Source organism: Arabidopsis lyrata (genome assembly GCF_000004255.2).
Source record: "Arabidopsis lyrata subsp. lyrata unplaced genomic scaffold ARALYscaffold_1, whole genome shotgun sequence".
Classification (NCBI taxonomy): domain Eukaryota; kingdom Viridiplantae; phylum Streptophyta; class Magnoliopsida; order Brassicales; family Brassicaceae; genus Arabidopsis; species Arabidopsis lyrata.
The window spans coordinates 24096359-24109016 of record NW_003302555.1 but is presented as its reverse complement, the minus strand read 5'-3'; the positions used below and the strand labels follow the sequence as shown (position 1 = coordinate 24109016).

Below are 12658 nucleotides of genomic sequence, written 5' to 3'. Positions count from 1 at the left end.
CATGTTATTAATATAATATTTGAACATATGTTTTTTTGTTAGGAATTTCGTTGTCTTTATTTCCCCAAGAAAAAAATGCACCGAACAAAACGAAGAACATCTCTCAAATTCCAGAAGCATTTGCGAGGTTTCTCATAGAAAATTCAGTACTTCGTCTCCTTTCATACTTCTACTTGTTCAATTCTTGAATCCTATGTATAGGTAAGCCTTTTATTGAATCAGATTTATAGTTTTACAGATTTTGTATATGTCGATTGAATTTGCAATCTTTGAAATTTTCAGTTTTAATAGTATAAATTCGCCACGGATTTGCAAGTAAGCGGATCTTATACGTGTAATTATTCTCAATAAGCTATTTTAAAATTTAGGTATTTCCTTAAGTTGAACAGTTAATCTCGAGTATACAGAGCACTATTTTGTTTGAAATTTACGTAATTTAGTATATTTTGTATTAACTGTAATCTGATTAGTTTTTTTTGTCTATTCAGGTGATATATGAGTTGCAAGTAAATGAAGACTATGGAGGATAATATGTGATTTTGTCATTGTAGGTTTTCTGAAATAATTAAGCTGTTAAAGGTTTTAGTGAGATGTCAACTTTTAAAGTTTTGTTTTATAGATTTGCTGATTTAGATACTCCTTTTGAGCTAATGTTAAGAGGCTATATATATATATATATATATATATATATATATATATATATATATATATAGCACATTGATTTACTCGATGAAAACTTCGGTGTACATGTTAGGAAAAAAGATACCTAGCTACACGAAGTATGCTACAATACATGGCTACACATCCGAAGTTTAAAAATGTATCCCTAACTACACAAACTATATGTATCGCATGCCCACATATACGAACTATATGTAGTCATGTCGCCAACATCACGAACATTTTTTTCCGGTACACTTTTCGCCGGAATCCGGCATTGACCAGTTTGACCGGCGTTGACCAACATAAATATTAAAAAAAAAAAAAATTTAGTTTTTTAATATTTAGAAAATTATGTTATTGAATCATTTATAATATTGTATAATTAAAAATAAATATACAATATTCAATATAAAAATATTTTGTATATATATTCAATGCATTGATTTTTATAATTAGTTAGTTTCAATAATTTCAAAACTAAACTAAAAATAAAATAAAAACCAATTAGGTAAAATAATTGTAAATATGAAATTTTCTATATTCTCTAGTCTAAACTTTTTTGTATAATATGTTGTTAATTTTTGTATCAAAAATTATTACGAAAAATTCTTTTAATAATACAAAAAAAATTAACAACATATTATTAAAAAAAACTTTAGACTAGAGAGTATTTAAAATTTTCTATTTATAATTATTTTACCTAATTGGTTTTTGTTTTATTTGTAGTTTAGTTTTGAAATTATTGAAACTAACTAATTATAAAAATCAATGCATTGAATATATATACAAAATATTTTTATATTGAATATTGTATATATATTTTTAATTATACAATATTATAAATGATTCAATAACATAATTTTCTAAATATTAAAAAACTAATTTTTTTTTTTAATATTTATGTTGGTCAACGCCGGTCAAACTGGTCAATGCCGGATTCCGGCGAAAAGTGTACCGAAAAAAACTGTTCGTGATGTTGGCGACATGACCAGGGGCGGACCCACTAAGACTTAAAGGGGGTCAGCTGACCCACCTAAAATTCTGAAATTGTGTTATAGTCCTTTAAGATTTGTAGTATTGTTTATATTTCTTTCTCTTTTGACCCTCCTAAAATTCTGAAATTATGTTACAGTCCTTTAAGATTCATAGTATTGTTTATATTTCTTCTGTTATGACCCTCTAAAAATTATTAATTTGTATTTAAACCCTTTAAATTTTATAATAGTTTTTTACTTCTTACTTTTTTTAATACAATTCATCACATATTTTTACCTTTTTTGTTTGCTTCACCCATAAATATTGAACCTAAAATGTGTTTTTTTTTAAGTGTTTTTTGCTTTTTTATTGTTTTAAAAATTATTAATTATTTTAGTGATATTTTGACCCCCCTAATAAATATTTCTAGGTCCGCCACTGGACATGACTACATATAGTTCGTATATGTGGGCATGCGATACATATAGTTTGTGTAGTTAGGGATACATTTTTAAACTTCGGATGTGTGACCATGTATTGTAGCATACTTCGTGTAGCTAGATATCTTTTTTCCTATATGTTATTCAGATGAAGGCTGTTTTGGGAGTCACATGAGACTTTGGAAGAGCTGCAGAGATTTTGTCATCGTAGCTATTTTAGAATCTTTATTTTTCAGGTTAGTGAGATCTCAATTTATATAAAAGTTTTCGTTTCTTACATTTACTATTGTTTCTTACTACACGAACTAGTAGATAATATATATGACATAGTTTTTGGTTTTGTTTCACAAGTATTTTTAAAGTTTAAATTGTTTATAACAATATTAAATGTTTTAAGGTGAAGGTTCCTTTGCAAGTATGATTTGAATATGAAGAAGAGAAGAGAAATGTTGGCATTGGAGATATCCAGAAATATAAGAGTAACAGGTTAGTGTGAAGGTTATTTTTACATTAGTGTTTATATTCGTAATCGCCTTAGCATGTTAAATTTGATAGTAGTATATAATAGATGAAAACTACTTTACGTTTTGAAAAGTTGTTTGATATTAAGTTTTAACCTCTACTGCTACTGAACATGAAAAAGTTGACATAATATTACTTAAGCAAACCTGTTACTATTAGTCGATACAGCTCTCGTTTTTAGGGTTTACCCTTGTAAACATGAAAATATATTTGCGTATCCGAATTTTAAACAATCTGTAATCGAATATGCTTGATTTGATAGGATTAGAATATTTCGTTATTTTCAAATTAGGTAAATATAATAACTGAGATTAGATCTTATTGAAAACAGTTATATCGCATTTGGATTTGTTCCTTATATTACATGATTTATTACGATAGAATCAAGTAATTAGATTCGGTAGTTATATAGATTATAGAAATCTCTTTAAATTTGAACTTATATTTTTGGCAATTATTTTCTGTAACAGATACAGAGAATATGGAGTGAAATAATTCCATGACCGTATCAGGCAGCATAGGATCCGCGTGTTTATCCGAAATAATAACCCATGATCCTCTTTCTGTAACTCATTAAATTGTCTTATTTAACCTTAAACGAAAATTTTAATTCACTCTTTGAATGCAAAAATGTCAATGGCATTCCTTGTAATATCTTACCCTCTATAAAGTTATTTATTTTTTAGTGATTCCCAATTAATAGTATAGATGCAAGTCACAGCATAAATAAAAATATCTTTGGAAGTAAAACAAATATGGGTTATTACATGTAATAAATCTCCACAAAAGTCAAATGAGAAAACAAGTGTAGCAGCCTTGGGATTTCATCTAGTTGATGATATAATAATAGCAAAGCGAACCAAAGATAATGGGGTGCTTTTGAACGAGATACACACAAAATACCACACATAAAATGGGGTACGTTTTAAGGAGCCACACATTGCAACCAAAAATGGCGCCCGCAATGGCAACTATACTTGCAAGCAGGTAAACATTCGCCACCAAAAAAGTCGAACATACTTTTAGCATCCCAATTTTCTTCTTTCTTATCGAATCAACTAATTCTTCAACCTTGGATCCATTCCCTTCCTCACAAAACCGAGAAATCAGCAAACTCGGTATGCTCATATCCAGCTTCGGTCCTACCGGTTTCCACTCTTCATATAACTTCTCTGCTCCTTGTACATCGTCCAGCTTCAATAAATAGCTAATCCTACTTCGATATTCTTCATCCGTCATCTTTCCTCTCTTCTTAATATAATTCCACACAGAATACATTGAATCTTTACAAGTACTCAAGATAGTCAAAACATTTAACTCCTTGTGACTGTCGAACCTCACATCGTTCTCCATCATTTCACGTTCAAGCTTCTTGACCATATCTTTTTTCTTGAGGTGACGGTAGAGACTAATCATCGAGTTGAATGGGGAAGGTTTCAAGAGGAAACCGAGATCTCTCATCTTCTCAAACGTGGCCTCAGCTTTATCTAGTGTTTTCTCAGATTTAGTGTAAGATCTCAAAAGATTGTCGTAGACAGAGTAATCCCTCATGTTTTCGGGGATGCTTTCGAAGAACTTCTCTGCTTCTTCCAAACCAAGCACAGTCTCAACTAGATGAAGCCGAGCTGCATAGTCTTCCGAAAATATATTAAAGAACTTCTGTTCACACATCCACTCCGAAGCCTAACACATTACAGAAGTTGATATCCCTATCTATATATACTAGAACACTGATTAAAGTCAACGTACGCGAGTCAGAGTTTAAAGATTGAAATTAATAACCTCAAGTGCTTTAGAACACTGATTAAAGTCATGAAAATTCTTGATGACGCCTCTGACGTAAGACGGCTTCACTTGATCCCCTTGTTCGGACCACCATCGTTCTAAATGCGCCTTCACAGCCGATAGGGTTTTGTAGGAGCGACGAGTCAAACAATGGTTGATACTATGATTAGCAAGAAGACGCCTAGACTGTTGTTGAAGAATCTGCGTCGTCCTGATCATCTCTAGAGATATGGAGAAGACTTAGGGTTTCCCTGATTTGGTATTTTTGTTGGTAATTCGTGAGGGCTAACTGTATTTTATAAGATGCGCAAGTATATATATTTTGCTTGTAGAACAGGTTATGTTGAAACAAACAAAACCGACTTGAGTAGTTTATATGGGCTTTGTTCCAAATCTTTTTAAGAAAGCCTTTCTCTCTTGTTTGGCAAATTGATTCGTACTATTTATATAATTTATATGTAAGGATATCTATAACATCTGACCATCATAGAACCATAAATTAGTTCTCTCTTCTCACCACTTTTTTACTTTTACTGTATATGTCAAAAAATACCATTTAATCCTTATGTATCTCTCTTTCTCTTTCATGTATCTCTTTCCTTTTTCTCTTTTGTTTCTACGACAACCTTTAAAACCACAGATATTCAACAAAAAATTAAAATGGTTTCGGAAAAAAATTGAGAGAAAGCCAAAGCTGGCCGGAGAAGCAAGTTGGTGAGTTGTGTGGTTGACTTGTAACAATGGTGGTTTTAATTCGACGATTACAAAAATCAAGGGAAAAGAATAGATTTTGTCGGTGGAAAACGACCATTGTTTTAATCGTCATGATTCAAGCCGTGTTTAAAAATGATAATTGTCGATTTGATTTTGTGACAGAGAGAACCGGTCGATTGTGTTGTTCCCGACTTCGATTCCATGAAGGTTGAGACCAAGAGACAATGGTGGTTTCAAATCCCGGTGGTAATTTCGAAACTCGGCGGAATTGTGGAATGAATAATTTGTTAGCTGGGTTTTGATGAGGTTTATTGAGCAAAAGAGGGGAATTGGCATCATTGGCAGCAACGACCATTGCCTCATTTTTCTGGGTTCGATTGGGTTATATGGATAAAAATTTAATTAGCAACACATACAAAAATGCTAACATATAAGTTAACGTGATAACTAAATTATCATTATAAATAAGTATGCTAATATAAAATTTATCGGTAATAATTATATTATTAGAATAAATAAACATGTTATTATATTAGTTAGTTGATACTAATCATATAGTCAATTATTTAACACGATAAAGTTGAGCATACGTCGTGTAAGTTACATGTTAATATAAATATTATCTATATATCAAATATTTTACCATGTTCATACAAATATTATTCACATATTTAATATGTTAGCACATTATCATTCTATATTAACATATAATTTGTAACTTATCGCGATACTAAATTATTTAGCATGTGTCATCCGCATATTAGCGTATCGAAATGAACAGTATCGCCTACATATTAACCTTTATTTTAATCAGTGGTATTTTTGTAATTAATCCAAAAACGAAGGATATTTTTGGTTTACATTTTCTTTCTCTTTCTTACTTACCTAATTTTCAAATAACCATGGATTTAAATCTAATTTTTTGGTCAATTGTGGTTTTAAATTAATATAGCCCTATATGTAATTTATATAATGTAATGTAATTTGTTCATATCATTTATACATTTATATCATAATGTAATTTATACAATTTATATAGTCAGTTATATAGGCCAGTCTTATCTCATTGATCTATAGGGAATGGTTCAGTTATATAACCAAATTCATTATAAGTCCCAAAAAGTTAGTGCAAAGTGAAATAGAGTTGCATGCAATTCGAATGGAACCAAGTCTTTAAAATTATTCAAAATCAAAGCAAAGAACAGAACAACAAAACAAGAGACAAAGCTTAAACTAGATCTTGTAGTTGAAAAGAAACAATCAGAAGCAGTTTGAATCATTCTCTCTAAATTAACATAACACTCTCTACGTAATGCAAGAAAGTAAATACTTTATAAAAATCTCTAAACTTATACTTGGTGTTTCCTTCAAGCTCAACACTTCTAACCTTGTTGCTTTTGTGATCCAGAAAGTAAATAACCAACTCTTTAAAATAGTTAGGTGCAAAGATAATCTCTCCCATATTAGAAGTTCCCAAGATTTCTAAACCTTCATGCAATTTACCAGTAACACCTGTATGAATAGATATCCGTTGTTCTTTCGACCATCGTTGTTTCTTGGCGTCCTCTAAAACCCACAACTTGAAATCTCCATAACGGTATTCAGAGACATCAGCTACAGCTACTTTTCCATGGTAGTTTATCAAAGTAATTCGATTTGATGATTCAAGGCCCTCGGGAAATTTGGAAGCAACTTCCAAACTTTCAGACCTCAAACCAAATCTCACCAAGAATAATGGTTCATCCATGGTAAAACTACTAGAAGCACTGTAATATAAAACACCGTCTATGCACACAGAGATGGTTCCAGGATAGTGAGGACTGCTGCATTGGATCATTCTTCATGAGCAATTTTGAGCTCCCAATGTGAGGACTTGATGTCGACAAAACGGTGTAACATTGGTCAAACACAATACTTTATATTGTGCATGGATTGGATCATATCCTAAAAAGCTTCCAATGATCGTTTCACTGGATTCCAAAGTGGGTAAGTTTATGGACTTACCTATGCTAGGATTACATATGATTTGTTCTTTCCCATATAAAAAGCTAATCAACCCATGGACGTAGCTAGGCTTTTGGTATCGCATTTGCTTCAAATGACACACCGTACTTGATTCAAAATCAGGTGGTTCCTCCCCAACTAGAGCTTCAAATTCGTTAATGTTTTGGGCAAGATTATCATACCAACGGGCAGCGAACCGGTCCGGTAAAACCAGTAAGTTTGGCTCAAATAGTGGAGTTGAAACATGAGTTGATTTGGAGAAAAAGTACCAATTTTCTTGATAACCTTTTATTTGGTTTTTGAAAGCAAAGAGGAGGCGGTGCTGCTTATTCTTTAGGGATGATCGAAGCGAGAAGGATCTGATGAAATCTTGATTGCGGATGATTTTGGCCCATAGCTTCGATACGCAAACAAACCTGGCTAAAGATTTCGCGGGCAAGTTTAAGAAGATCTCGAACAACATGTCAATGGGAATTGGATGATCCAGAGATTGCAGATTCTTCTTCGTCTCTGCCATTTCAACTCTGCTTTGTCTTCAGCCCTAATAATATATTTCTCTTGAACCCCAAGATATCAAGAAAACACACAATGTTATAGAAAAAAAAAGAAAAAAAAAATCAGCTATTTATAAATGAAATATTTCACTTTCACCCTCTCGACACTTGTCATCTTTTTGTTTATAAAAAAGTTATATTAATTACACAATTAATTAAAAGACCAAAGAAATCACTCCACTATTAAATTAACTTTTGTAATAATTATGAAATAAAATGAAAAAATAAATCAATCCAAATTTCACTCTCACCCTATTAGACAACTTGTCATCTTTTCATTTACAGAACTGATACAAAATATATAGTAATTACAAATTAATAATAAAAATACCAAATAAATACCCACTATATATACCAAACAAACAAATCAAATTGACTTTGCAATATTATGAGATTAAGAAATAGAATGCGACAAGTCTTAAAATATTATTCAAAAGTCAAAATAAAGAACGGAACAACAAATCAAGAGATAAAGCTCACACTAGATATTTTAGTTAAGAAAAATAGAATAACAAAACAAGCAGAAGCACGACATTTTGAAACACTCTCTCTAAATAACTAGGTTGCATGGAAACGGAAACGGAAACACGGCAGCGAAACGTGTGGAAACGTGGAAACAGATTTTTTAAAAAATTACGAAATGGAAACGTTTTGGAAACGTATATATATATATATATATATATATATATATATATATATATATTAAACATCAAAAGAATATTAAATATATATTTTAAATAACATAATCATTAATAAAAATATTAAATATTGTAACTAAAATAATGATAACAACACTCAAAATCAAAAATTAAGACCATATATCATGATCACAAATAATAAAATAAGTGTTTCATATTCTTCATACTAATTAAGTTTTTAAAGAAAAAATATCAAATATATACTTATATTTTTAAAATAATTAATGTTTATGTTTCAAAAGAAAAAATTAAGTTTCCGATGTGTTTCCAAAATGGAAACGTACGTTTCCATCGCGTTTCCAAATTGACTTTTTAAGGAAACGTGTTTCCATTACATTTTCACCGTTTCCAAGAGTTTTCGATTCCGAAACGTTTCCGAAACGGAAAACGCACCTCGGATGGAGTTTCCATGCAACATAGCTAAATAAACATAACACTCTGTACATAATGCAAGAAAGTAACTACTATATTATAATCTCTAAACTTATACTTGGTGTTTCCTTCTAGCACAATACTTCTAATCCGGTTTATTATGCGCTCTATAGTTTCCCGAATCACTGCGAGAGTCTCATGTCTTTCTAACAAAAAAATTATTATTTGATTTGTTCTATGATTTTATCATTCCTTACTGTATCCGGTTTCATTACCAGACAAAAAATTCACCCAAAGATAAATGAAATGTGGCATTTTATAGCTGAAATAAAATACCACAAATTAGAAGTAAAAAGTTATTAACCAACTCAATTAAAATATGTCTCTCAGTAAGTTATAACATAAAATGGAGGGTTAAATTTGGTTTACTAACGTAAAAATACATTAACTATTGATTATAAATAGCAAAGAAAGAAAGAAAAAAAAAATATAAAACGTTTTAATATATAATGTATATATATTATTGTACTATAGTTCAGGTCTCCAATTCCTTTCTTTTTATGCAGAGTTTAGTGTTAATCCTCAGAGCCCAAGGTAATGTCTGAGCCATTGCTTTACCTCGTCCCAATTATGTTCCCTGTACATGGCAAAACCCATATTTAGAGACATATATATGTTCAAACAAATGGTAACTTATAAAGCAAAGTAAAGAGAAAGAATTCATGTTTAGACCCTTCGTATTTTCTTAGCGTGCTCTGAAATCCAGCCATGAGAAGGGAATGAGCACATTTGTGTGTAAATTCGTACGGCACCACATCGTTAGCTGTAACACATAAGATTCCAAAATCAGCGTGATCTCGCGCGCGATGGTTATCTAAATTGTAGAAAAGTTATATAGATGATACACATACAATGTGTAAGTAAGATTGGTAGTGATATAGGACGATCTCTACCCCCGGGGTTAGATGCTATGTTGTTTTGTAAGCTTCTACAAGAGTGTTTTAGGTTTTATATGTTTAAAATGTACGTAAATTCGGTTAAAAAATTAGTAGTAAGTGAGTGACATTAGGACTCGAAGACGCTACCTCCAGACAGGAAGCCAACCATTGAGCCCTATAACAACTCGTGGCCTTATCTGAAGCCGTTGATTAGTGTCATAACAACCCTTACTCGCAAGGTAGAGAGCTTGCGCTGCACCCAAGCCGATACCTCCTATTCCTATCATGACTATTCAAACCAGAGATTTATAAATTTGATATATATATAAGGTCTAAAGTATGTATATTAATTTAGAGTGTAGAAAATTATAAGTTACTGTTTGGGGGTTCTTCAGATAAAAGGTTAGCAATGGATAAAGCAGCATGATTTAATGACTCCACATCATCTTGCATGTTTTCAGAAATTTCTGCGATATCGAACCCTGATTCATCAAAGAAGAGTGTAGATACAATAATATATTAGAAACATTAAATGATGTTTTTAATGAAATTTGCAATCAACTGATCTTACATGCATTGGTTTCCATTCCACCTAAGATAGTAATGGGGCGTGAAGGAGCAGTTGGGCAAATCCACTTAATCTACACAAAATCGTATATACACTTATTATTAGAAACTTTAACCATATTTCTATTAGGAAATAAGAATTGTGACAAAAGGTTCTTGTTAATCGATCCATACGTTTTTAAGACCCATCTGTCTCGCAAATCGAGTTGAACTGCAGATATAATAGATAGTGAGAAACACTTCGAATACAAAGAAGAACAAGATTCAAAGTATATACTTTTTAGTGAAATGAGTTTAATATCTCATAAGAAAATATAAATTCAATAGTAAGTAAGTAATATACAATAGATGATATTTATTACTCTTTGTGGTGCAAACCATTTATTCACAAATAAAATGTCAACACAAAAAAAACATTTTTTAAAAAAAATTAATACTTGTAGAAAATGCCAAAATTTAACTTTTCTTGTTTAAGTTTTAAAATATAACTTAGTTGAATTTATTCCAAAACATGTTTATGGAACATCTCTCTTTGATCTTTGGAATACAATAAAAATAAATAAATAAAGAATGTATTAATATTACTTAGCGCTTGTCTCGCCGATATCATGTAGCCAGACTATAGTGGCCTTATGAGTTCCTATGGGTCCAAAAGATAGAACGTCTTCAAATTTAATACCCCTTACATTTCTACTAGCTGTAAAAAGTTTAACATAGGCAAATTCATTAATCAGTTCCACGTAATAAATATATGAGAGAAAATAGTCCAACAACTTTGAAAAGTATGGAAGAAACATGAACAATCACAACAAAGAAAAAAACATACTAGAAGCCATGCTTTAATATGAATAAGTTCTTGTTTCCGAAGAGTCTTTTATTTTTTTCTTTTGAAAACTTTTATGTTGCACTAGAGATGATAATTCGAAAACGTAAGGAATGTAAGGGGGGACATTGTGTATTTATATATAGAACGAATGAATGTTATGGAGAAAATATTTGTATTAAAAGTTGGATGCATGACAAAAATCTTACTCTTAAAAGTTGGATGCATGACGAATATCTTTATCAATAAAAGTTTACAGTTAATAGAATTTATTTCTTAATTCTTTTATAGTTATTCCAAGTTTAAATTTCAATAAATGAAGATCAGGAAAAAAAAAGATGGATGTAACTCAATTAATGGATGTTTTTAGCTGTAAATGAAAATCATATACTCCTCATCAACTATATATATTGAATGGTACAATAACTATATATATTGAATGGTTCAATAACTTTTCCTTAAAACTACAATTAGTTTTGTCCAAATGTTAGTTTTAAAAAAAAATATTAAGGATTTATTTCATGAAATCTATTTATATAATATGATAGTTTTCTATACTCTTAAGTATCCACACAATCATTTTAAACATCCAATTCAAAAAAACATCATCAATCAATATTTTTATTTTATTTTTGTGTGTTTTTATGAATAAAAACCATCATTGATACTAATTCTAATGGGGCTTCCGCAGTTTTTTTTATTTTTGTTGGTCGACACCGTTCGCAGCCAACAAGAAGTCTCGAGATTTAACAAGTTTTGAAGATTCTAGAATTGCCCAGAAGACTTTCCTATTTACAATTTAGTCACTACATGTTTTTGAGACATTATAAATAGTTTTTAGGGTCATTGTTTGGACCTATCTTGCATCTTGCTTTCTGCTTTGTAATTCTCTGAAGTTGAAACCTTTTGAAGATAATTGGAGATAGCTATTTTCAGAGATTTCAAAACTCTGTAGAGATAAGATTTTTTCTAAACTCTATTCTACTTTTGATTTCCTTTATGCAATCTTATTCAAACATGCTTTTTGTTTCCATGATCATGTCTTAGTAATTTCTCTGTTAGGTTTAGGCTTCTCATTAAGGATTTAGATGAATTAATAGATCGATAACCTATTAGGATTAATCTATAGAGTTTTTCACTTTTGATTGTTCTTAATGCTAGTTTTAGAGTAGCTAACTAGAACTTGATTTTAGGATAATAGGTTAGACATGAGAGTGCGCTTATTACCTGATATATCTTAGGTGGGCAGAAATAACTAGATTCAGACGAGAGTTGGTCTAGATATTTGTGTGAACATATCAAACCTAATTTTAGTGCTTGTCTAATTTTAGGAGTTTACAGACGAGAGTTGGAACTTCCTGCTATTTGTGGATGTCGGATTCACACACTCAAGTATTTTTATTAAGTAGGAAAGATTACTCTTGAGGGACAAAAATGAATATGTAAAAACTTATAAATTGCTACGAAAATTGCTATATTATTTCTTTTCTTGAGAGGAAGATCCCCCCTTACATGGCCATTGGCCTTTGTATTTACACCTAAGAAAACGACATTAAAATGGCTAATTAAGTATAATTATTCTCTCTTAAATGTGTCCGTTTTG

The 12658-nt window shown here is 30.7% G+C and overlaps 3 protein-coding genes across 3 annotated transcripts; all 3 read right to left on the bottom strand.

The window, feature by feature from the left end:
* Positions 1–3407: 3407 nt before the first annotated feature.
* On the bottom strand, positions 3408–4757 carry LOC9327450 (putative pentatricopeptide repeat-containing protein At1g43010). Its single transcript, XM_021011158.1, has 2 exons — positions 4383–4757; positions 3408–4283 (listed from the first exon to the last, which is right to left on the bottom strand). Exons 1-2 carry the CDS (start codon positions 4602–4604, stop codon positions 3429–3431), a joined length of 1077 nt encoding a protein of 358 aa, XP_020866817.1. The 5' UTR covers positions 4605–4757; the 3' UTR covers positions 3408–3428.
* A 1522-nt stretch (positions 4758–6279) lies between these two features.
* Positions 6280–7620, bottom strand: LOC9327449 (F-box protein At1g47810). The gene is given in 1 exon segment (XM_021015246.1): positions 6280–7620. A coding segment is annotated over 1 exon segment (1236 nt). The 3' UTR covers positions 6280–6384.
* Positions 7621–9443: 1823 nt separating this feature from the next.
* Positions 9444–11048, bottom strand: LOC9327448 (acyl-protein thioesterase 1). Its single transcript, XM_002891340.2, has 5 exons — positions 10818–11048; positions 10407–10443; positions 10237–10306; positions 10043–10147; positions 9444–9945 (listed from the first exon to the last, which is right to left on the bottom strand). The coding sequence occupies exons 1-5, from the start codon at positions 11027–11029 to the stop codon at positions 9809–9811; spliced, it is 561 nt and encodes a 186-aa protein (XP_002891386.1). The 5' UTR covers positions 11030–11048; the 3' UTR covers positions 9444–9808.
* Positions 11049–12658: the final 1610 nt, after the last annotated feature.